The sequence below is a fragment of the Leptodactylus fuscus genome, chromosome 1 (assembly GCF_031893055.1).
Source record: "Leptodactylus fuscus isolate aLepFus1 chromosome 1, aLepFus1.hap2, whole genome shotgun sequence".
Lineage (NCBI taxonomy): Eukaryota > Metazoa > Chordata > Amphibia > Anura > Leptodactylidae > Leptodactylus > Leptodactylus fuscus.
Genome location: NC_134265.1, coordinates 51358561 through 51384892, shown reverse-complemented (window position 1 = coordinate 51384892; position 26332 = coordinate 51358561). Strand labels below are relative to the sequence as shown.

Sequence of the window (26332 nt, the reverse complement as noted above, 5' to 3'; positions counted from 1 at the left end):
ATGGTTATATAAACTGAACTATCCATAGGAATAGCTATAGATGTGTACACAACCACTGACAGAGCTCCTATAGAGCCAGTGATGTTTTCGTGAGATAAACCAGTGCCCTCCCATTGCATCTGTTGGATATATCGCCTGACATTAATCTTTCTGTACTAAGTAACGTCACCTCAGACCTTCCCATTCCATGAAGTGCTGTCATCTTGCTCCATTACAGACCCCTTTACTGCTCCGGACATTGACCCTGTCCCTAGACTAACCAGTAATTACACTGCTACATATTCGTATAAGATAAAGCAATTTATTGTCTACACCCTTGAAGCTACACAACTGGAATTGTGTCCTTTTATTCGTAGGCTTTGGAAATGCATTCAAGTTTCCCAATTTTCAAACAGGACAGTGGAATGGTATCAAGGCATAAAAACGGAGGCCGGAGGGCGCTCATGCTTCTAACTTCACACTGTCCAGCATGTCACGGGCATCTTTGAATTCTTCTGTTTCTTCTAAGTCTTTTTCATCCTCCTACAGGAAAGAAAGAATGTTATTGCACATACAAAGGCTGGGCCACGGTAATGCCCGCTTCTTCTGATCTTAGGATTTGGGACCCCCATACGTAGATAAATAGACTTTGCTTGGCTATGGTGACGATACAACAATGGTGCACTGCAGTTATATTATACACATTGTGAAAAATATACGGTATATATGGCACACATTCATTATATGGTCCTGATTTACGTCTTTTTACGACCCCCATGTTTGCTGACAAATTTAGCATTGGGTGGCATTGTCCTGTGGTGGTTTACATTGCGGTCCATGATACTTTCTCACCCCAAAAGAATGTGTGGGTAGCTGCCTTTCAATATTATGTAAATAGCTGATTTATAGTTTTTATATAATAAAAGTTATGATATCTCCTCTTCAAATAATATAGTGAAAGGCACTAAGCGTTCCCTAAATACTTTAGGCGACTGAACTCTATCAATCTGTCTTAAAGCATAAAGCGGATTATAAAACAACTTTTCACAAATGAATAGTACATGTGAATACAAGAAACTTTGGAAAATATCTTATTAAAGAAATCTGTTTCCTTGCTCTCTTTTCAAGCTGAGATACTTTTTACATAGAAGTCTATGGAGAGGAGAAGGAGGCAGCTGGAAACACACACGACTACAGCAACAATCTACTGCTCTTCTAACTCTTCTGACACTGCTTTATCCTCAAGATAACACTCTAGACTGCACAGAATGGGGCAATAAATCAATTAGCATCCTCCTCTCCCCTCCCTTCTCCATAGATGACTTTATGAGGCTAAATAACAGAGTAGGGTTTTCTTGGAGTGAAGATAAAGAGGAGGAGATCAGTCTAATAAGTGGAAAAGGAAACACTTCTTTAGCTAGACATACACATTAGATAAGTATCGCAAACACACAGGTTTTGACAGGACCAACAAACCATTTAATGGGTACTGGGGCCTCAACTCCAGATCACTTTGTGCCCAGGGAAAGGCTGTGCAATTCCTACAGACTTTAAGAGCCAGTGATACTACTCCAAGATCCAATATACATATAATGCGTATGAGGTGTTTAACTCACGTTTGTTCAGTGCGTAATAATGGGAGAAGAAAAAGGGAAAAAAAGGATACTAAGCTATGCCTATATATAATAATTATACAAATAGAATTAAGATTTTACAATTTATCTTAATATAAATTATAATGACATTTGTTGAATTGTGCAATGAGAACCGACAGTGCACATATGTACTTACTAAGATGCGTGCGAGATCTGCGTGTGCTGCTTCTAGCCTGCGGTGACAATCTGGGATCATCATGCGGGATTCCTGTAGGATTTCCTTCTGAAATGCAAAAATAAGAACATGAAATTCTAGTCTAAAGGGCAGAGCTAGATGTTACACCGTTCATTTCTGAATAAAACCTTAGGGTAATATTACTATTGTACAGTTTTCCTTATGGTCAAGATCATTATTGTCAGAGCATGCATTCACTTATAGAGTTTTACATTGTAGAGGTCTTGTTCTGGAGCAACAAAGACACAAATCTGAAGTTAAAGGGATTCTATCATTGGGTAAAAACTCAATTTTAAATAAGCATATATTGGTATAGCCTTTAGAAAGGCTATTCCACACATACCTTTAATTTGTTAATCCCCTCAGTTCTTTTTATATTAGCCTGCTTTTATACATATACCAATTAGCCAGCAACGAGCAGAGGAAGTTCACTGAGCAGTGTCTGCTGTGTGGACACAGGGGGAGGCTGATGGTGATGATGATAAGCCTCCCTGCTGTCACCTCCCCCTTCTCCGACAACATCACACTGATTGTTGTGACCCCCTAACTACTTACCAAGCACAGCGCCATACACTGCATAGTGTCTGTGCTTGGTATTGCAGCTCAGCTCCACTCATTGCAATAAAGCTGAGCTGCAGCATGGTCATGTGACCAATGATTGTGAGCTTATTGCCCAAGAAGAGGAAGTAGAGTTCAATAACACAGCCCTGGATAACCACCTTAAACAGTAGATCACATAGTATAGAGGAGGAACATGACCTATCTGCATCTTTACAGACTATTAGCATGCTGAGGGATGTAAGAAATAGAGCTTTGTATACATATGCTGTAGTGGCAGGGAACTAGGCAACAATGGAGACGTAAACGCTAACTGGTCACTGCTGTGCTGAAGGGACATGTCCGAGTTTATGGTTACATGGGAGTAATGTACATTGGTCTGACACTGCAGGGGTTAAAAAGCTGCAACGTGCGGGTTGAAGGAGTTTTCAATGCTACATGAGTGGAAATAATTTGCCGGACTTTTCTACAGTATTGGTGGTTACTATGCTGAGCATGAGAGGTAGTAGGTTATTATTCACCTTGTGAACATGCGCTTAAAATGGGTCACCCTGACTCATCCACTGAATTTAACTACATACATGTATCCATAGATAGATAGATAGATCTATGCACCTTCTTCAAGAGATGGAGCCCTGACTGGACCCCTGACTGCCACATATAGCGAACATACCGTAGTTAGCGGGTCCCTATTAAGGGTCAGTGTTGTCAAAGTACCTATAAGGGTGGGTTAACATCTGCTCCCGGTCTCCACTTTAGACAATCCAGCAGATTTCCGTCTACTGCCCCGAGAAACTGGACAGGGGATGGAAACCTGGCGGTCAGTTTTCAGTCCCATTCACTTGAATGGGTTCGCAAAATGACCGCCCGTGTTGCCTCTCCGCATTGAAACCTTTTTTTTAAGTGCTGCATGTCCAACTTTGTGTCTGGCTAAAAAAAACCCCAAAAAAACGGTTTTTCCAAGGAAAGGCAGAAGACGCACACGGGCGGTCATTTTGCAGACCCATTCAAGTGAATGGGATTGAAAATTGACCGCCCGGTTTCCGTCTCCTGTCCAGTTTCTTGCGGCAGAAGACGGAAAGCCACCAATGTGGGTAAAGCGGAGACCGGACGCAGGTGTGAACCCGCCCTTATAAGCTTTTTTCAGTTCATTTAACAGAAATAAGAAAATCAAGCAGAAAATGGAAAATAGTCCAGAAGGTTGAAAAAAATCTAGAATTTTATTTTAGGCAAAATCGCCCAGTTCTTCTTACAAAACATAAATGACATATAATATATTAAATAAATGCCCGCTCGCCACCCTCAAACTACCCTGAAAAAATACATATCAATAATTTTATTCGTACGAGCAAGAGCGAGTTATTTTCGCCACGGCCGCTGACAGTGGATATAGCGCTTACCCCTGTCAGTGGCAGAAGTCGCAGCCTGAGCTCGGAAAGTTTACTTAAAAATAAACTCTTTCTGCTGCTTTCCCCCCCTCCTTCCCCCCAGATCGGGATCAGCTGGTTGCATAAAAATCGCCGGCATCTTTTGGTTAATAAAGAAATACTGTGCTGAGATAATATCACATCGAGATAATTACTGCGAGAGAAAAAAGCGTCATTGAGTAGATTGATCCTGCGGAGTGGCCCCGGCAGGAGGCTTTAAGTGGAAGAGAAAAGTAAAGAAAATGAAAAGCAGAAAACAGCGGGTTTATATTTTGATGCTTATCATGCATAAAAAGTTATTACTTATCACTGCATTTCATTTTAGCAGAGATGATATTCTCACCATGCGGTTGGGAGTAAAATTACTAAACTGGAACCCCACTGGAGGTGAACATTTTTCCTGCCTACATACTCTTAAATGTTGTTTTGTGAAAATCCTTAGGTTAAGGAGAAAAAATACTAGCGCTTTATTGTCTCCCTGCGCACACGAGGCCCGAACGCCTTTAAGTGCAATGAACCGGGATCGATATACTATATTCCGCACCAGACAGGCCAAATTAGGCCGTTTACCGGGACACCTTCCACTTACTCCTGTTGTTTTTAACCCTCCCGTAAGGCATTGACATTGTAGTGGTTACAAAAATATGAAGAAGTCGTTGCTTCTTTTTCAACATAACATACCACCAAAATGACAAAATTAAGATCTGCAATAGGATACCACGTTATTTTCGCCACAGAAGTGCAATAAGGGGGGGGGGGGGGGGGGAGGAAAATGTCATAAAATGTCAATGAATGCATCAAGAGGCATCCATTTATGTACGTACGCCCGGAGTCTGCTTATCATCATAGGAGGGGATCCTAAAGATTGTATAGTGGTCATATGAAGAGCAGCCAAAAGCTACAATAAATACAGATATATAGGAGAGTCTGCTCCCGAAAGAAGAAAGCTCCTAAAACTAGGACAGGGGCTGTAATTGTATTCCCTGAACGGCACCAGTTGAGAGAGAGGCTTAAAGTGGGAGCGGTATGTAAAACAGTGGGGTGGATACACTAATCTGCTCACACCGACATCAGGTCATAGATGGAACATCACGTTTTAGACCCAGCTATGAAGCAAAACACAATATACTGATATGACAAGGGGGTGTGGCTTAGTGGGAAGCAAAGCGGAAAAGGGAATATGACTTATTACCCATCTTTATAAGAATTTATGGCTTGTCCTTAAGATCAGTGACTCATGACCCCCGCTTTGGTCTGTGTGAGACCTTCCTCAGGTATGATCTGTTACATGGGCACATAACTGGTTAGGAGGCATACATCACCAACATCGCCACAGCTCCGCATGCCTCCTAACCTATATTATGGCCATGTATCAGATCATACATGTATGGGGTTGCAGGTGGTCATCCCTGCTGACTCGATTTCTTCCAAGTATGGTTACATTGTTCCTGCATCCTATCTATATGTGTTTTATAGATTTATATTGAATAAAATTATTTTCTATTTTGATTAATTCATGTCACAACATTACTGACCTACCTACGTTGAGTGTCACACTTACCTATTTGCTTCTTGGTTGTGGATTCATACATGAGGAAGGTTTCACACAGACCGAAATGTCGTATTGTAATCAGCATTCATATTCTTTTTCTTTATGGCGTAATGTGACATGAAATACTTACCATTGTTGTCTTAATAGCATACTATACTCATGGTGGAAGTCACATTTTGTCTAAATAAAATAATGAACCCTTAACCTGCTAAATTGCAGTATTGTGCATCCTTAGACTTGAATGGGACACTGCTGCAAAACCCATAACTGCTGCAGCTAAAAGTATGGAGTAGCTGAGTATGGAATAAATGTCAGGAGTGGCGCACTCCAGTATATGAGTATATAGATAATCTGCAGCGGTCGCAACAATCGCACACCCATTAATTTGTAAAAGGTGGATTACCCCTTTAATGTGATGTGTTATGATCATATTTATCATCCACTGTAATATATCTGGCTCATTCTTAGGCTACCTGAATTAGTAAATCAATCTATCTATCTATCTATCTATCTATCTATCTATCTATCTATCTATCTATCTATCTATCTATCTCTCTCCCTCTCCTATCTATCTCCCTCTCCTATCTATCTCTCCCTCTCTCTCTCCTATCTATCTATCTCTCCCTCTCTCCTATCTATCTATCTCTCCCTCTCCTATCTATCTATCTATCTATCTATCTATCTATCTATCTATCTATCTATCTATCCCTCTCTCTTCTATCTATCTATCTATCTATCTATCTATCTATCTATCTATCTATCTATCACTGTGTCCCTTAAGCTGAAAGGAATCAAATAACAGATTCACATTTTTTTTTGCTACCACAAGAATTACAGTATTTATGACACAAGCCATCACAAGCCTTGTAATATATAAATGCAGTGACCGGGATTCACCTGCACATGAAGACCCTAAAAAGAGTCAATGAGCAACTTTTTGATGTAGGGCAGATTCTTACTTACAACCTCCAAACTAGGAGTTCAACATCCCAATAAACAGAAGGTATTTTCTATGGAAGAGGAATTTCCATATGTCAGGTTATCAAGTGTTATTCCATCTATATCTGCCTGATTTTCTAGGCTAACAAAATCAGAATCATGATCACAAATCCAGGGTTGACTCATAGCTATGGATTTGCAGTCTGCCCTATGTGAACCCACGTGCTGAGATACGTGCATATACCTCCCACCATGGAAACTACCTTAAGTATGTCAGGGACAGGTAAGTATTATGTATCTGGAAGGTTAATAGGAAAATAAAGTAACTTGAACTCATTACTTGCCTGTTTTTTAATGACGTACTCATCGCCTCCTTCACTTTTCATGCGCTCGATCTTCTCCTCTTGTTGTTTGGCTTCTTTTTCATACATTAATTTTTCCTTAGACAATCTGTAAAGGAGGCCAACAACAACATGGTTACTGGGGATCAGATTAGAACAACAGTCTTATGGACTCTGTCTTTATAGCAATATGCAAAGTTACCAAAGGGAAAAACCCTTAAAGGGGTTGTCAGCTTTCAGACCAATATTGAAAGAGACATGTTATTGTTTGTATAATAAAAAAAATTGGACCATTTTCCATCGTAGTTTCTGTATCCATTCCTCACGGTTCTGTAGATCTCTGCTTCTGCTTACGCCAAGTGGATAAAAATCAGCCTACGGTCATGTGACATACAGTCCATGGTCATGTGATGTACACACAGGTGCACAGTGTAAACACGTATCACCGCCTAATGCTGTGTACAACTAATTGTTACCCTCAATATCCTCCCTGCACATCCATCTCCATGTTAGACTCACAGGGATCCTATGAAGCTGAGATATGGGAGATCCTCGAACTGTACCCGCGTCAAACATCCCCTTGAATCTCAAGTTACTGGACCCTTATGAGTCTGATTAGGGTAGCGGTATATTGTGAATACCGCTTTTAAGAAGACTGTGCAGGCAATGTTGTCCCTTTTTGAGATCAAAAGAAAAAAAAAAAAAAAGAATATTTTCTAAAAAAAAAAAAAAAACAACTCTACAAATTGGCAATGGAAACAATACTAGGAGTGTAAGAAGCGTTCTTTCGTTCAGAAAGATGTTCATAGAGGTTCTTCCCCGACTAATGAAATTTAACAACAACTATCCAGCCCTAGAGCCCAAATGAAAGCTGCCAACCTGAGCGGCAACGCTCTTCTTCCTTCTCACAAGGTCAACACGAGATGTGCGCAAAATGTCTGCAGCCCGTAAACAAGAGCCGACAAGCCTTCATTGCTCTTATTACAGAGCCTCAACGCCACAATGAAGCAAATGCGAGGTAAAATAAATACAAATACCAGGATTTACATTTAGAAGATCATGAGGAAATGGCTAGTGGCAAGTAAAATGACCTGACACAACTGGAGGACCATTTGAGAGAGAATTATTTTACGCCCTGTTACATCAGTCAAGTTTCTCCGATTAGACTTAGATCACTGGCAAAAGAGGTTTATGCTTCCTCAAACCTGACAGAGACATTGGAGACAAATGAAGGAAATGGAAAATGATGGACTGACAGAGAAAAAAATATCAACATATGTGAGGGAAGAAAATGTACAGTACAGTCCGTGCAGAACCTGGGCACGTAGGACGCTCGTGGAAAATCCAACAGTTTATGACTAAAAATTCTGAGAAAAACTTAAATATAAAATTCTGGACTGTTCAATAAATGGGGTTATGTAGGATCAGGATCTATGGCATTGTTCAGCTGGTGCCTTCATAGTCATTCTACATTGATGTCTATGGGAGATGTAGAGACCAGAGACATGGCCACCACTGCTGGGAACACAGTCACGTTTATGGCCTATGTAAGGGTACGGGTAGCTGTAACTGGATGCCGGCATCCATCTGCACACTCCACTCCGGATTAGGCCCAATGAATAGGCCTCATCGGGAGGAGGGAGTGTCTTCAGGCAGACTGGCGAGGCGACTCCGCCTGAAGACACTCCCTTAGGGGGATCAGTCCGCACCTTCAATATCATACCCTTCCCATTAGATCTATGTTCATCTTCCAGGTCTCTTGGGAGTATATCTGATTTATTTATAGAGTGACCCGGTTTTGGGTGGAGATTGGCTTGGCTTAGAATATATGGATGGTCTATCTGCATGGTCTACTATAAACCTATAAAAATGACATATGGATAGAAAATACAAATATAAGTACAATAAGGCATTTTTGGCTATGCTCACTGATACGGTTCCTTATCTCCAGACCTCTCTGTATTGCACCAGTTACTGCCATTGTGCCAACGCCAATGAGAAGTCAAGATCAATCCTCCGCTACATAACTTATAAAGGAAGGGCTAGTGATATAGTCTCCTGTATCTTACTGATACACTTATGTGACAGAAGAAAAATATAGTACAATTTTTGCTGGAAAAGAGCGAGTGTATGACAGAAGAGTAGCATGATAATAACAGCTCAGTCTCCTTTATTACTACAGAGATATTGCTTGTTACAATCTCAACCTTATCTTTAGCATCTGTCACATACAAGGCAATCCTGGTTCATTGTAGCTGCCAGGAAGATTCCCAGCCAGCCCCGGGCTCCTCAATTCTCTTCTTTCCAGCAAATGGAGGCTAACATCCATTACTTTACCACTTTATCTTATCTGTCAGAGAATTTTCACAAGGATCAAAATACAATCTATACGTACACTTCTAAGACAGATCTCTTCCATGACAGTAAGAAATAAATGAAAATCCAGCCCTATAGTTTTTTTTTTTTTCAATGTAACATTCTGAGCAGATTGATATATAGTGTTATGGGAAAGTACTTGGTATAACTTGTATTTTAGTCATTTAAAGGGAATCTGTCCAGTATATTAGAGCCGTATATTGTCCGTGAAAAAAAACCCTTCATACTTACCTGAGGTTTATAGGAATCATCTCGTGCTCATATCACTTGCACAGCTCAGCACTGAAGCCAGGGAAGTATACATTGGTTTTATGCGCATGCACCCAAGGTCTGGTGTATGCGCACCAAAGCCACAATATACTACTGTGGTGTCAATGTACAGAAGTGACGTCTCCAAGAATACAAGGAGCAGGGAAAGGTGTTTTTTTTTTTCCAGGCTCCCTTTAAATCCCTGCTCATCCTATATTCAGGAGTCCAGGGGGCAGTCCTACTGGTGAGTAACATCCTTCACTGTATAAGAGTACATACAGAGAGGGAGGTCAACCGGCAACAGAGACCACCGGACACCTAAGCATAGAAACAGCAGAAATTACATATTACGCTGGGTTCACACCAGCGTCTGGACTCCGTTATTAGGTTTCCATCTTCTGCATGCAGAACCTGTCATGCCGAGTCCAGGAGTGAGCGCCGGTGAGTGTTTTATGCTCTCCGCGGCGAAACCGTTTTTTTTTAAAACCGGACACAGAGTACTGCATTTCCAACTCGGTGTCCGGTTTTAAAAAAACGGTTTTGCCGCGGAGAGCATAAAACGCTCACCGGCGCTCACAGCCGGACACTTTTCAAACCTATTCAAATGAATGGGTTTGGAAAGATGCCGACAGGTTTCCGTCTCCTGCCCAGTTTTGTGCGGGAAACGGAAACCTGCAGAATGGACTCCTGGGCGCAGATGTGAACGAGCCCTTAAATAAATAAAATACATGAAAAATACATGAAAATGTATATATAAAAATTATACTGCAGCTTTTTTCAAAATTATAATAAACCTGTCCTGCTTCTCCTATTCTATAACTCCACTGCCTGCGGATAGGATTTTCAAAGTGACAGGTTCCCTTTAAACCTGCCTCAAAAGTAAATTTAATGGAACATTTGATGCTTTAAAGGGAATGCATAATCGGAAAGAGATGTTATGGGAAGGACTTTCTGGAAAAAAAAATGTTGGATTCCTGCAGTATTCACACTAGTCACTCACAACAGCCTGTTAGTCCTGTCACCTTACCTTGTACACCAGGATTAGGGTCGGCAGCCACATCTTTATCAGAAAGTATTATTTTTAACAATAAATAAATAAAAATTATCAAGATCAAATCAAGGAAATAATCCTTAACTCCCCATACCTTCGTGCTCGGTTTGGATGCTGCCTAGGTCCGCTGACCGTCGCTACTTCCTGGCCCGTCTTCACACAAAGGAAATGACATTCAGCCAATCAATGGCCGAGTTGGGTCTCAGTTACAGCCAGGGATTGGCCAAGAGGTAACTTCCTGTACATCGAGAAGGACCAGGAAGCAAAAAAGCAGCGGCGACCCAGAGAGCAGCAGAACGGGATTAGAGTCGGTGAGACGATTATTGTTATTTTTTATGCCTCCCTGTCCCTTTATAAGCGTCTGGTACAAAATTATATTTTATCTGCCATCATTAAAAATTAGAAGTGTTTCCCATGACCTCCTCATAAACATCAAGTGCAAAAAAAAAAAACCCCTCTATGAGGGGGTGTTTAATAGTAACACAATGCCCCAGATCATTGCTCGTACATGGATGCGCTGTGTTCTTATGTTAAAGATGGTGAAGCTCTGAGCGCTCTTCATCCCATCCCAAAGAAGATTAATATCCATTGCATGAAATACCCAAGCTACACGACGGCGGCAGTGTAAACGCATTTTAGTTTTCGAACCAACCCTATAAAATCAGCCATTTGTAATCCAGCTGCGTGCTTATTAGCTGTGAACCATAGCCGCTCAGCTCATTCCCCTAATCTTCCGTCTTAACTCCATTTATTTGCCTTATTTTTTTTTTTTTTCTTCCTCTCGCTGCTGCTCCTTTACCAAATACAACACTGCCCCTTCTAAGATTAATTGATCATCAATTTAATCCTAATTTGGACCAAGTCAGGTGGTAAATGGACCATTTTGGCTTGATTGTTAGTGAAATGTGTGCAAGCACATTGATAAATTTTGATTATTTATCAATTACCACCAAATGAACTAAATCTATTGAATAAATTCCAACCTGATTGCCATAATAGAGTCTGAAAATATTGCTATTGATAATGATTCTCGCTAATAGTCTTTTCCGGCTGCAGTTCCTGGGTTGTCGGCGAGACAACAAAGAATTCATTTTTCATAACATCAGCGGCGTATGCCTCGGCAATCCTTCATTAATCAGTTACATTATGGGGCTGCTCCTCCGTAATGTGTGTTGCTTTGCTCAGAAAGCCTAAAACACTTTGTCATATTTTATGTCAATTATCAGTAATTTTAATATCCTTCCATCAAAGCATCTTGTAATAGTTAACATATGCTACAGTAAGTGTCTTAAGACTCCTTGAGATGAGTTATACCGCCGATAGGCTTTTGCGACTCGCGATGCCATCGGCGGAATGCAAATAACAAAAACGACAGCCTAATGAGAAAAATGTCCCTTGATCTTAATTTCTTCTTGCACAGGCTAAGTCACTTAGAGCCGGGGTGGGGCTGAGCCGCTTCTAAACGAATCTGCCAGTGTGTTTTCCCAAAGTTAATGGAAAAGCCGCTCTCTGGAAAATGGAAAAAAGAATTAGACCCGACACACATTCAGCAACCCCTAATACTGTATTTTTGAGGCATGTAGCCGGTGCCGGTTCAAATGACAAAACCAAATTACTGTTGTCATTTTATTAAGGGTATCCGCTGTGCACGGAGCTAACTGAAATGTGCAAAACTGTATAAAAGCCATGCACAGTGTTTTTAACTTCCAGCCAGAAGGAAAGCCGGGGCCAGCGCTTCATTTTCCTTTAGTTTCTGACTGCAGGTCTGGCCCAAGGTCACACTTTAGTAAATGTGCGCCCGGCGCCGATGTGGAATTATAAATGATACGGAATAGAGGCCACTGTTCAGTGAATTTTCTATTTCAGTAGCAGAATATGCTGCCACTGACTCAAACGGATTTCTTTATTACGGCCGAGAAATTAATCATAATCTGGCTTTTCGGCTCTGAATAGGCAGGTAGTTAAGCCGTAAACGGATTGTGTAAAAGCAAAAGATCAATGCCCGGCGCACAAGCTAATGAAGATTCTCTCATTTTCATTACATGGAGTGACCTCATCGGGGAACTTGGGGGGGAAAAGAAGAATTTGACTCAAATATATTTTAGTAAGTGGAACAAAACCCTGCATTGTAATGTCCTGAGGAATGAGAAACCCAAAATTCTCCTCATTTCTGAAATGGGATTCTATGGCTGCAAGCCAGGTCCCCATCATGATAGGAAGTGATGACGTCATGTTCAATGTTCACCGGCCTCAGGTCAGCTGTGTGACCACTAAGGGGCTGTTCACATTATGTTTTGATGCAAAAAAGCGAATGCTAAAAACAGACGAAAAAGAGTGATAACTGATGCACATAATTAGGGGGCACTGATTCTGGCGCGATAACTCACGTCAGAATCGGCACAGAAATAAAGCCTCCCGTTGACTTCAATGGGCTCCGTTTTCTGCGCAGAACCCATTGAAATCAATGGGAGGCTTTATTTCCGCGCTGATTCTGATGCGAGTTATTGCGCCAGAATCAACGCTAACTTCCTCCGTGTGAATGCCCCCTTAGGGTATGTTTACCCAGCAGATTTTGGCTGGATTGCACCGGAAACAGGAGTCAGAAGCCCCAATTTTTACTCTAGCTGATTATTTTCAGCTAGTGAAAAGAATTAAGGGGGTATTCACACAGAGTAACGCAACGCTGATTCTGGCACAATAACTCACATAAGAATCAGCGCTGCAAAACAGAATCCCACTGAGTTCAATACGTTCCGTTTAACGCGCGTAACACATTGAACTCAATAGGATTCTGTTTTGCAGCGCTGATTCTTATGTGAGTTGTTGTGCCAGAATCAGCGCCGTGTTACTCAGTGTGAATGCCCTCTTAAGTGTCATGCTTGATCTTGAGGCGGTTTCCACGTCATAATTCCCATTGAAGTCAATGTTAATGAAAAACTTTGCCCCACAAATAAATTGATTGACTCTATGTAATCAAATGGTCATCCGTTATCTGTTTTAGTATCAGTTTTTGTTTTTTAACTCTGTAAAACTGATCAAAACTTGATGTAAACAGTTCCTAAGGACTGAGATTGGCTAAGAAGAGCAACTGTTGTCACTTCTAATATGACAAGAACCCGAAGTGCAGCACAGGAACAGATGTATCTTTAGGTTAAGGCCCCACACTGCGGAAACACAGCTTTTTTTGTTGCAGATTTTGTTGCGGTTTTTTTTGAGCCAAAGCCAAAAATGGCTACACAAGGAATGGGAAATACATAGGAAGTTCTTATACATCTCCCTACTATTCAATCCACCACTGGCTTTGGCTCAAAAAACCGCAGTAAAATCTGCAACAAAAAGGCTTCGTTTCCACAAAGTGGGGCCTCGGCCTTAGGCTAAGGACCCATGTAGGTGCTGCTAAAAAAAATTGATGCAGAAAAGGCTGCGGTGGAAACTCATCGCATTTTTTTTCCCCAGCGTTTTTCACAGAAAGTCCACAGAGTTTTCCTCTACGGACTTACTACTTCTATTCCACCTATACGGAAAATGCCAGCATTTCCATAGGTATAGCTGTTACGACCCCTTCACATGGAGTATACGCTCACTGATTCTGAACGTGTCAGGACCTCTTCTACAAAAAAGACGCACGCAAAAAGACGCGCGTTATACGAACGTGCCATTGAACTCAATGGCTAACTACATTCTACACGTGTAAAATGTACAGAAGACACCGAGCGTAGACAAAATACACGGAGCGTAAAATCCATGTGAAGGGGCGCTAACACATTCTGAATCAGCGGCGTTAAAACAGATCCCATTGCTTTCTATGGGAGCCAGCATACACGCGTATCACATTGAAAGCAATAGGGAAAATAGCAGCCCATTCATTTCTATGGGGAGCACATGTATGCCGGCTCCCATAGAAAGCAATGGGATCTGTTTTAACGCCGCTGATTCAGAACGTGTTACACATTCAGAATCAGCGAGCGTTTACCCCGTGTGAAGGGGCCCTTATGCTGCGATTTGCAAAAACACTAAATTTTTTGAGCATGTCCACTACAGATTTTTTTCAGCAATGTGTGGATGGGATTAGCCAGAATCCCATCTACTTTGTATGTACTGTGTATTCGCAAAATGGAGTCCTGACCTTAAAGGGAAGTTTTTCTTTCTTTTATACACCCATCTGTTCCACTAAATTTTTTTGTTATGTCAGTTGTCTAGGATTCAGGATGTTTTTCTTTGTAAAGTGTTTTTCCCAACTAAAAATATTAATGAAATATCCTAAGGATAAGTTATCAATATTAGAAATGTGGGGGTCTAATACCCAGCACCCTATCACTCATACTGCCACTGATCCAGTATGAGTGATACACATGCTTTTTATCATGCTGGACGAGGATAGGATTATATGTACAATGTGAGTTTCCCTTTAAGATCCGTAAAAAAAAATGCAGTGAACAATATAGTAACATGATAATATTAGAGATGTGCCCATCCACCTCCCAAGCCTGTCACTTGCTGAAGACAAAGCCTCACTACTGGGTTTTCAGGGATAAAATACTGATGACCTATACTAAGAATAGGTCCTCAATATCAGATCGATAGGGGCATCCTACACCCAGCACCCCTATAACTTAGATGGTACACAGAGAATGGAGCAGGAAGCAGACAGCTCTGCTCTGGTCTCTACATGATCACGGCCACTCAGCACAGGACAAACAAACACATCAACCCTTGGCTAAGCCTCAAGCCTCTGGTTTCCTGCAGGATTTTTACAAAGCTTTTTGTTTCAGTAAGGGGGCCTTCACACGGAGTAAACGTGCATGTATTTTTGCAAAATACACGTGTATAAATAAGACTCCCATTGACTTCAATGACATTTTACAGGCGTATTTTTACACGAGTGAAAAATTATCATTGAAGTCAATAGGAGTCTTATTTTTATACATGTATTTTGCAAAAATACACACGCGTTTACTCACTGTGAAGGCTCCCTAAGGGTGCATGCACACTACGTATGAGAGCCGTACACGCCGGCGTTACAGCAGGGCTGCCAAACACTTCCCATTCACTTCAATGGGAGCGCTCGTAAACGCCGCTGTTACGAGCGCTCCCATTGAAGTGAATGGGAAGTGTTCGGCAGTCTGCTGTAATGCCGGCGTGTACGGCTGTGATACACGCCCGGCGTTACTCAGTGTGCATGCACCCTAACACAGAAAATTTTGCAGTCTGATAAACAGCGGGGTCAAGATCATCTCCTGCTTGCACGGTTTACTTTTAGTAACACTCCTGGCACCTGCCCAGTTATTTAGAGAAACCAGAGACTTAGGGTAAGGTCACACAGGTCAGGATTTTGGGGCCACATCCGCCTCAAAATCCTGACCAAAAAGACGGCTCCCACTGAAATCAATGGGAGCCGTACAGTTCTTTTTTCGGGAGCCATTTGTTCCCAGAAAAAAGAACGGACATGCTCATTCTTCAGGCGGGGTCGCCTTGAGAATCCGCCTGAAGACACTCCCTCCTCCCGACTAGATTCATTCATTGGGCCTAATCCGGAGCAGAGTGCACGACTGGATGCCAGTACACTACACCAGCATCCAGTCGCAGCTACCCGTATTTTGGACCGGAACCTGAGGCGGGCTCCGCCTCAGGTTCCGGAGCAAAAAGCCCCGTGTGAAACAGGCCATAAACATGTGACTGTGACCCAGCAGTAGTGGCCATGTCTCTTGTCTCTACATCTCCCATAGACATCAATGTAGAATGACTATGAAGGCACCAGCTGAACAATGCCATAAATCTTGATCCTACATAACCCCATTTATTGAAATTAATGGGAGCCGGTCAGTTCTTTTTTTCGGGAGCCATTTGTTCCGGCTCCTGGAAAAGAAGCGACATGCTCATTCTTTCAGGCCGTTTCGCCTCACGACATCCGCCTTAAGACACTCCCTCCTCCTGACTAGGCCCATTCATTTGAGCCTAATCTGGAGAGGAGTCCACGACTGGATACACTACACTACACTGGTGCACTACAGCCTCCGCCTCAGGTTCTGGTCCAAAAAACCCTGTGTGAACTTACCCTTACACCCCATCTTCATGTGCTCTAAAGCCATGGCGTACACTGGTTTCACTTGAAAACTGCGCTGGCAGTACAGAAACTGAGTAAGTATAAGGTTAAGACTCCACGTAGCGAATTGTTGAAATTTTTTTTAAAACAAAGCTGCGCAAGAAACTGCGGCAGAAGAGCAATTTTTTTTTTTTCCGTAGCGTTTTTCTCAGAAAGTCCAGAGTTTTCCTCTGCGGACTTTATGCCTCTAATATATCTATATGGAAAACGCCAGCATTTCCATAGGTATAATTGACATGCTGTGATATACCAAAAAAAAAAACAAAAAAAACACAACGGTTTTGGGAATCGCAACATTTCTGTGTGTATTTTTCTGCAATGTGCGCATGGGGTTAGCCAGAATCCTATTCACTTTGCAGGTCCTGTAAAATGCTGCGTTGCTTCCCCGCCCTACCCTAAGGCTCTGTTCCCACAGAGTAACGCGCCGTTCATTTAGACACGTAAATACGTGTCAGAGCGAGGCACTTCAAAACAGATCCCATTGACTTCAATGGGTGCCGGCTTGCGCACGCTGCCCATTGAAATCAATGGGTTATAAAGCCTCCCATTGATTTCAATGTGTAAGCCGGCACCCATTGAAATGAGTGGGATCAGTTTTGAAGCGCCTCGCTCTGATATGTGTTTACGTGTCTATATGAGCGGCGCGTTACTCCATGGGAATGGAACCTTAAAGGAGTTTTGTTTTTAATGCTGGCACAGATGGCATTACAAGAAGACTACTAGGAAATTCCCACATCCTCCTCATGACAGGTTCTCTTTATCGATACTCCAAGATTGACTTGAATTTTTTTTATTTTTTTAGACGTTGATATGAAGCAATTGTTCTGTATTAATTGTTTTAGATACGTTTTGTTGTTATTTCATCACGATGTCCTTATATTCCTCCTAATATCAGAGAGATTAAGTGCTATAGAACCAGCTCTACAAACGTGCCTTTTCCAAATATGTACCACTGTCATATCTATTAACTAATCTGGCATAAGAATTTCAAGAGATATGCCAAGCATGATATTTGCTTTATGGACACATGCTGGCTTCCTCAACAATTATATACCGTAACCCATACAATAGTCACACAACCATACCTTTAGGACGCCGCGTCTTTATAGTTTCCGTGCACAGCTAGCAAACCAATCCAAAACTTACCTTAAATTGTATCAAAAGTTTAATGTTTTATTTTATTCTACTTCTTTACTCCGACACTCAAATTGTATGTTTCAGTACATTGTCATCTTATACGTGTATAAAGTACCGTCTGCCAATAAACCTGAAATTTACATTACACGATAGCTAGCACTAGGGGATCTAACTTACATGACCCAGTAATGACGCCCTACATGTCTAAAGGTATATCTGCAATCGTCGCCTGCTCCTTTCTATTGGGTCCCAACCTCAGCATAAAGAGTAGAATATATTTCAACATAGACGCAAACCATGTCTTTGTAAAGATTATTTTAAGTTAAAGAGAAAAAAAATTCACTAAGTCACTAACTTTTTAGCAAATTTCCTTAAGTCACTAGTTTACTATATTTTATAACAGAAAAATGCTTTTTTCTCCACTTATAAGACATTCAATCTGCTTAAGGGCCAATTCCCAAAGCTGTATAAATTGGCCCTTAGGCAACGGTCCCATGTTGCGGGAACGCAGCTTTTATTGTTGCAGATTTTGCTGCAGTTGTTTCAGTCAAAGCTAAGAATGGCTACAAAAGAAATGGGAATTATTAGAGATGAGCGAACGCTGTTCGGATCAGCCGATCCGAACAGCACGCACCCATAGAAATGAATGGAAGCACCTGGCACGTACACTTTGCCGGCGGCCGGTCGCTGTGCCAGGTGCTTCCATTCATTTCTATGGGTGCGTGCTGTTCGGATCGGCTGATCCGAACAGTGTTCGCTCATCTCTAGGAATTATATAAGAAGTTCTATATTCTAGCCGTGTGACCGCATCTATAACTATACACTCACCGGCCACTTTATTAGGTACACCTGTCCAACTGCTCGTTAATACTTAATTTCTAATCAGCCAATCACATGGCAGCAACTCAGTGCATTTAGGCATGTAGACATGGTCAAGACAATCTCCTGCAGTTCAAACCGAGCATCAGTATGGGGAAGAAAGGTGATTTGAGTGCCTTTGAACGTGGCATGGTTGTTGGTGCCAGAAGGGCTGGTCTGAGTATTTCAGAAACTGCTGATCTACTGGGATTTTCACGCACAACCATCTCTAGGGTTTACAGAGAATGGTCCGAAAAAGAAAAAACATCCAGTGAGCGGCAGTTCTGTGGGCGGAAATGCGTTGTTGATGCCAGAGGAGAATGGCCAGACTGGTTCGAGCTGATAGAAAGGCAACAGTGACTCAAATAGCCACCCGTTACAACCAAGGTAGCCAGAAGAGCATCTCTGAACGCACAGTACGTCGAACTTTGAGGCAGATGGGCTACAGCAGCAGAAGACCACACCGGGTGCCACTCCTTTCAGCTAAGAACAGGAAACTGAGGCTACAATTTGCACAAGCTCATCGAAATTGGACAATTGAAGATTGGAAAAACGTTGCCTGGTCTGATGAGTCTCGATTTCTGCTGCGACATTCGGATGGTAGGGTCAGAATTTGGCGTCAACAACATGAAAGCATGGATCCATCCTGCCTTGTATCAACGGTTCAGGCTGGTGGTGGTGGTGTCATGGTGTGGGGAATATTTTCTTGGCACTCTTTGGGCCCCTTGGTACCAATTGAGCATCGTTGCAACGCCAAAGCCTACCTGAGTATTGTTGCTGACCATGTCCATCCCTTTATGACCACAATGTACCCAACATCTGATAGCTACTTTCAGCAGGATAATGCAATGCCATGTCATAAAGCTGGAATCATCTCAGACTGGTTTCTTGAACATGACAATGAGTTCACTGTACTCCAATGGCCTCCACAGTCACCAGTTCTCAATCCAATAGAGCATCTTTGGGATGTGGTGGAACGGGAGATTCGCATCATGGATGTGCAGCCGACAAATCTGCGGCAACTGTGTGATGCCATCATGTCAATATGGACCAAAATCTCTGAGGAATGCTTCCAGCACCTTGTTGAATCTATGCCACGAAGAATTGAGGCAGTTCTGAAGGCAAAAGGGGGTCCAACCCGTTACTAGCATGGTGTACCTAATAAAGTGGCCGGTGAGTGTATATAGGAGGAAACCATAGCGATACTGCAACCAGGGATGTGGAATCGGTAGACCAAACCACCATCTCCGACTCCTCTATTGTCCCACAGCCCAACGCCTTCTCCTTTATACATGGACGACAGCCATGATCAACTCTGCTGACTTTATGGCCTATGCCTAGATTGACTTTTTTTTCTCTTTTTCTGGGATGAATAAAACGACTATAACATGGATGTGACTATCCAACCTCCTGGTTACAGTTCGGTCTAATTTCATTCCAGTGTTTTTTGGCCCGAACATCAACTTTTGGAAAAGAATTTGAAAAAAAGGTTTCTTACAATAAAAAAAAAAAAAATCCATCCCCCAGCTCCCCATAGGTTCAGATGTAAAATTCTTTAATCAAGGCTTGTAGATTAGTAATTATGGTATGTCAGCTACATTTAAACAAGAGTGTTAAAAGATTGTTAAAGTTAAACTAACACAATTGCAATGTGAATTGTCTTAGTCTCATTCTAATCTACCGATGTCACTTTCATTTAGCCGGAAGGAAACAACGGGACAGTGTCAGTGCTGTTTTTGCATGGCCCTAGCACTCTCCATTCACTTTAAATTGAAAGCTATTATTAGTTCCAAATGGATAGAAAAAGACATATTTAAGGATGGTTTATGCAATTAAAGACCAACTTATGGACACGCCAGGAACCCTGCACCACACAGACAACTCCACATATGTTCTCCAAGGTAAAGCCCTTGTAATAAATCACACTGGAAACCTCAGTGTCAGCAGAAATCTATCCCGGCCACCAACATGTCCAATGTCCGTCAGCATCCTCCATCCAATAAGAGTCTGGAACGGTAAACTCTGTTATTGGAGAAGACGCAAGATAAGATAAGCGGGATGAACACTATAATCTATAGAGCACATTTCTGACCTGTCTGTGTAGAATGAAAGTCCAGGGAATGTATCACCAGGAAATCACCTCATTGTAAACCATGTTTGCAAGTTAAAGAGGTTGTGTCTTCATGGACACTTACCCTGTATCCACAGGACAGGGGACAAGTGTCCCAACGCTGGGTCCCCCAGTGATCAGGACGGAAGGTGATTTCTTGTGAATGAAGTGGCGTCGAGCTTGTGTGACCAATGCTCCATTCACTTCTATGGGACTGCCAGTCCAGAAAGTCCCATTGAGGCAAATGAGTACTGGTCACACAAGCGCTCCAATCACAAGGAGGCTTTAGGGTAAGTTCACACTGAGTTTTTTTGTCAGAGTTTTGAGGCCGTATTCCCCTCAAAATCCTGATCAAAAAGACGGCTCCCATTGAAATCAATGGGAGTCTCTCAGGAGCTTTCTCTGGGACCCGCTTGTGCCGGCTCCCAGAAAAAGAAGCGAGGTGCTCATTCTACAGGCCATTTCGCCTCACGATTCAGCCTGAAGACATTCCCTCCTCCGGACTAGGCCCATTCATTGGGCCTAATCTGGAGCAGAGTGCGCGGCTGGATGCCGGTGCAGTGCACTGGCTTTCAGTCACGGCTACCTGGCTTTTGGATTGGAACCCGAGGCGGCCTCAAAATCAACCTCCAAAAAAATCCTCCCAATAGAACTCCGTTGGGAGGCTTTTTATGGAGGCTGATTTTGAGGTGGATTCCTGACCAAAAAACTTCACTAGAACATAAAAACTTCCATAAGAGCCTTAGGTGGGCTTTCTGTTCCCCTGATCACTGGGTGTGGGGGAATGGAGTTTGGACCTTCAACCATCAGAAACTTATCACTCAATTATACGGTGTCTGTAAAAATAAGAAGTGAAAAAGGACTTATGGAAACAGTGTAGTTCAGCTGCTTCTGTAAACCCAACCCCTGCTGATATTGGCATCTGTTTTAGCCAGGAGAGGGACTGGGGAAGGGGGGGTCCGGCTCCAGAGACGGCTGTCAGACATTTATGGCATATTCTAGAACAGTACTTGCCTGACCATACTGTGCCAATGGTAACGTTTGCTGGATAAGGGATAATGCTGTGGGACTATCTTTCATGGGTTGGTCTAGGCCCGTTAGTTAGGGCATGTTCACATCTGCATTCTTCTAGTCCGTCTAATGGCATTGTTCCGGAAAAACAGCCTGTCTATTGATGGGCAAAGGACTTCAAAGTACCCCACTGACTACAATTTGGTCCATTGCAGGTCTTATTTTTAGGGGGGATGAAAAAGTCAGGCTTGCAAGACTTGTTTGTAGCGGACTTCTGGCTGGACATAAATGTAGCCTTCCATACACAATACTGCAGTGGATGTCACAATTCAGAGTAAATGTCGACAACCTTGTGGTATTATTTATGGGCTGTGGTATATGAAAGCAGCAGATATTGTAAAAGTATGAAACTCAGTTTCCCGCAAGTTGAATCTTCTCCATTCTGACATGTTAGCATCTGTTCACATCATTGTTTGAAGCCTACACTTGGTTCATACATTAAGACAGGGATCAGCAACCTTTGGCTCTCCAGATGCAGTGAAACTACAACTCCCAACATGCTCCATCCACTTCCATGGGAGTTCCAAGAACAGCAGAGCCAGTATGCATGCTGGGAGTTGTAGTTTTACAACATCTGGAGAGCCGAAGGTTCCCTACCCCTGCATTAAGACAATGTATCCACAAAACTCCACTCATCTAACACAAGGCCTAGAGAGCAACCTTTTAGTCTTCTAGACTCCATCAGTATAATCCCCCGCCCAAGTCTGTACATTTATTACACAATAGCAGCCTGTAAATAATGTATCCCATAGTCTGATTATATAGTGAGATATGCCATATCTGTTGGAGGAATACATCGTAAGATCTTTGCAGATACAGTAATATGCATAAGTTTAAGGAAGGTGTGGGGAAAATGCTGCAAAAATAAGAACGCTTTCAAAAATAGAAACATCAATGTTTTATTTTTGTCAATTAACAAAATTGCGTGAATAATGACTGAAGAAAAAAAAATCCTCCAGGTAAGACTTCTGCAATGACGGTACAGCGATCCTACCCTTGCATCATTTGTTCCACATTTGCCTAAAACTTTGCACTGTACTGTATTATCGGAAATGTAGGCTCTAAGTGTGGTATGAACAGAGGTTTATAGACACAACTAAGGCAATATCGGAGGTTACCCCCCCACTGAGACCCCAACTGCTAGCAATACTGTAACAGTATGTAGTCTATGACACAATAGTAAGGTCTCGTTCACATGGGGTCTACCTTGACTTAGGGTGCATTCACACAGAGGAAATTCTGCTGAAATGGTTTGGAATCCATGTCAGATTCAGCGCTGAAAAAAAGCTTCCCATTGACTTCAATAGGTTCCTGTTTCTGCTAGCAGAAGAGTCTTTGAGGTCTGTGGTTTTCCACGGGTAACCGCTTTTTAAGCGAAATTAAAAGATTAGATTTCAGTTCTTTGGGTTTCCCAAGTGGACCTGAAGAACGGAAACCCAGACGCAGGTGTGACCCTAGCGTAAATTGCAGCTCTAAATATGTGGCATGACAAGCTCCAGACGAGTCACATGACATGTTACCGTGTGCCCTAGGGTAAAGCCTTGCACACACACTGGAAAATGTTCCAACGCTGCAATTCCATTTACTTTTTGTGTTGCATCCTTCCACAGTAGTGCTCTATACAATTTCCCATTTTTTTCGCACCTCATTTTTATTGTTTACCTCTATGGGATTGGGGGAGAGGGGGGGGCAGTACCCAGCTATTATTTACCTCTATGGGATGGGGGGGTGCTGTACCCAGCTATTATTTACCTCTATGGGATTGGTTGGTGCTGTACCCAGCTATTATTTACCTCTATGGGATTGGGGGGTGCTGTACCCAGCTATTTATTTTTTTTTTTTAAATGTAGATTGTGAGCCCCACAGAGCTCACAATGTACATTTTTCCCTATCAGTATGTCTTTTTTTTTGGAATATGGGATGGAAATCCATGCAAACACGGGGAGAACATACAAACTCCTTGCAGATGGTTTTTTGCCCTTGGCGGGATTTGAACACCAGGACTCCAGTGCTAACCACTGAGCCACCGTGTGGCCCCCCCAGCTATTATTTACCTCTATGGGATTGGGGGGTGCTGTAACCAGCTATTATTTACCTCTATGGGATTGGGGGGTGCTGTAACCAGCTATTATTTACCTCTATGGGATTGGGGGGTGCTGTACCCTGCTATTATTTACCTCTATGGGATTGGGGGGTGCTGTAACCAGCTATTATTTACCTCTATGGGATTGGGGGGTGCTGTACCCAGCTATTATTTACCTCTATGGGATTGGGGGGTGCTGTACCCAGCTATTATTTACCTCTATGGGATTGGGGGGTGCTGTAACCAGCTATTATTTACCTCTATGGGATTGGGGGTGCTGTACCCAGCTATTATTTACCTCTATGGGATTGGGGGGTGCTGTACCCTGCTATTATTTACCTCTATGGGATTGGGGGGGGGGTGCTGTACCCAGCTATTATTTACCTCTATGGGATTGGGGGATGCTGTACCCAGCTATTATTTACCTCTATGGGATTGGGGGGTGCTGTACCCTGCTATTATTTACCTCTATGGGATTGGGGGGGGGTGCTGTACCCAGCTATTATTTACCTCTATGGGATTGGGGGGTGCTGTACCCAGCTATTATTTACCTCTATGGGATTGGGGGATGCTGTACCCAGCTATTATTTACCTCTATGGGATTGGGGGGTGCTGTACCCAGCTATTATTTACCTCTATGGGATTGGGGGATGCTATACCCAGCTATTATTTACCTCTATGGGATTGGGGGGTGCTGTACCCAGCTATTATTTACCTCTATGGGATTGGGGGGTGCTGTACCCTGCTATTATTTACCTCTATGGGATTGGGGGATGCTGTACCCAGCTATTATTTACCTCTATGGGATTGGGGGTGCTGTACCCTGCTATTATTTACCTCTATGGGATTGGGGGGGGGGGGGTGCTATACCCAGCTATTATTTACCTCTATGGGATTGGGGGATGCTGTACCCAGCTATTATTTACCTCTATGGGATGGGGGGGTGCTGTACCCAGCTATTATTTACCTCTATGGGATTGGGGGGTGCTGTACCCAGCTATTATTTACCTCTATGGGATTGGGGGGTGCTGTACCCTGCTATTATTTACCTCTATGGGATTGGGGGGGGGGGTGCTATACCCAGCTATTACTTACCTCTATGGGATTGGGGGGTGCTATACCCAGCTATTACTTACCTCTATGGGATTGGGGGGTGCTGTACCCTGCTATTATTTACCTCTATGGGATTGGGGGATGCTGTACCCAGCTATTATTTACCTCTATGGGATTGGGGGGTGCTGTACCCTGCTATTATTTACCTCTATGGGATTGGGGGGGGGGGGGTGCTGTACCCAGCTATTATTTACCTCTATGGGATTGGGGGATGCTGTACCCAGCTATTATTTACCTCTATGGGATTGGGGGTGCTGTACCCTGCTATTATTTACCTCTATGGGATTGGGGGGGGGTGCTATACCCAGCTATTATTTACCTCTATGGGATTGGGGGATGCTGTACCCAGCTATTATTTACCTCTATGGGATGGGGGGGTGCTGTACCCAGCTATTATTTACCTCTATGGGATTGGGGGGTGCTGTACCCTGCTATTATTTACCTCTATGGGATTGGGGGGGGGGGTGCTATACCCAGCTATTACTTACCTCTATGGGATTGGGGGGTTCTATACCCTGCTATTATTTACCTCTATGGGATTGGGGGGTTCTATACCCTGCTATTATTTACCTCTATGGGATTGGGGGGGGGGGGTGCTATACCCAGCTATTACTTACCTCTATGGGATTGGGGGGTGCTGTACCCAGCTGTTTTTACTACAGAAGTAATGGTGAGCTCCAGTTACACAGGGGGGCCACAAATTTAGCCCCCCAGAGATGAGGATTATGACAATGATGTCTAGAACAGTCTCTCACGTTTTACCACACGGGGGGGGGGGGGACCTCCCATCTTACCAGGGGTAAATAAGCAGCACAGAACATTGCAGGCTGTAAGGGGGGGCTGTGTGTGTATAGGAGCGGGGAGAAGTCTGCGCCACATGTATGTACACAGTGCGTCAGTTCTGCGCCCAGCTTACCACAGCCTGTGTCATTGAAGCCATGAATGGCCACGTGACTGACTGCGGCTCGGCAGACATGGCCACTACTAGCACAAGCCTGCTCCATCACTCCCGGCCTGGCTGTAAGGCCTGCGCACACTGCAGCACTCCGGACAGGCACAGATCACTGACAGGCCGCCGCTCTGCACTCTCACTCCCGCTAAACTCACCGCTTCACTACGCCGGTCTTGATCTTTATTTGCCTCACCCGTGGGTCCGCCATCTTAACCGGGATGATACACACGCGATGCCGTCACCAGAGAGACCACTGAGGTTGCGCAGTAGGGCGGCAGTTGTCCCTGGGAGGATTTGCAGCTACTACGCATGCGTGCGTGCCTGCCTGTGGTTGTCATGTAGTTGTAGATATAATACGCATGGGGTGAAAGGAGTTAGGGCTGTGTATACAGGTCCTGTACTGTGGAGATACAGCTGTGCTGCTGACTATGGCTGTATATACAGTATACCTGAGGTGACAGGGGTTATGGCTGTGTATACAGGTCCTGTACTGTGAAGATACAGCTGTGCTGCTGACTATGGCTGTATATACAGTATACCTGAGGTGACAGGGGTTATGTCTATGTATACAGGTCCTGTACTGTGGAGATACAGCTGTGCTGC

At 43.1% G+C, this 26332-nt stretch overlaps 1 protein-coding gene across 1 annotated transcript; it reads right to left on the bottom strand.

Annotated features, from left to right (window-relative positions):
• TBCA (tubulin folding cofactor A) lies at positions 1-26020 on the bottom strand. Its single transcript, XM_075262410.1, has 4 exons — positions 25885-26020; positions 6630-6735; positions 1771-1857; positions 1-522 (listed from the first exon to the last, which is right to left on the bottom strand). Exons 1-4 carry the CDS (start codon positions 25935-25937, stop codon positions 442-444), a joined length of 327 nt encoding a protein of 108 aa, XP_075118511.1. The 5' UTR covers positions 25938-26020; the 3' UTR covers positions 1-441.
• Positions 26021-26332: the final 312 nt, after the last annotated feature.

Excerpts from the sequence above, each read along its gene's own strand:
- TBCA (XM_075262410.1), bottom strand. The coding sequence starts at position 25,937 with ATGGCGGACCCACGGGTGAGGCAAATAAAGATCAAGACCGGCGTAGTG. Across the intron at positions 6,736-25,884 it reads AAGACCGGCGTAGTGAAGCG|ATTGTCTAAGGAAAAATTAA; the intron begins GTGAGTTTAGCG and ends CCTCCTTTACAG. Across the intron at positions 1,858-6,629 it reads AGTACGTCATTAAAAAACAG|AAGGAAATCCTACAGGAATC; the intron begins GCAAGTAATGAG and ends TTTGCATTTCAG.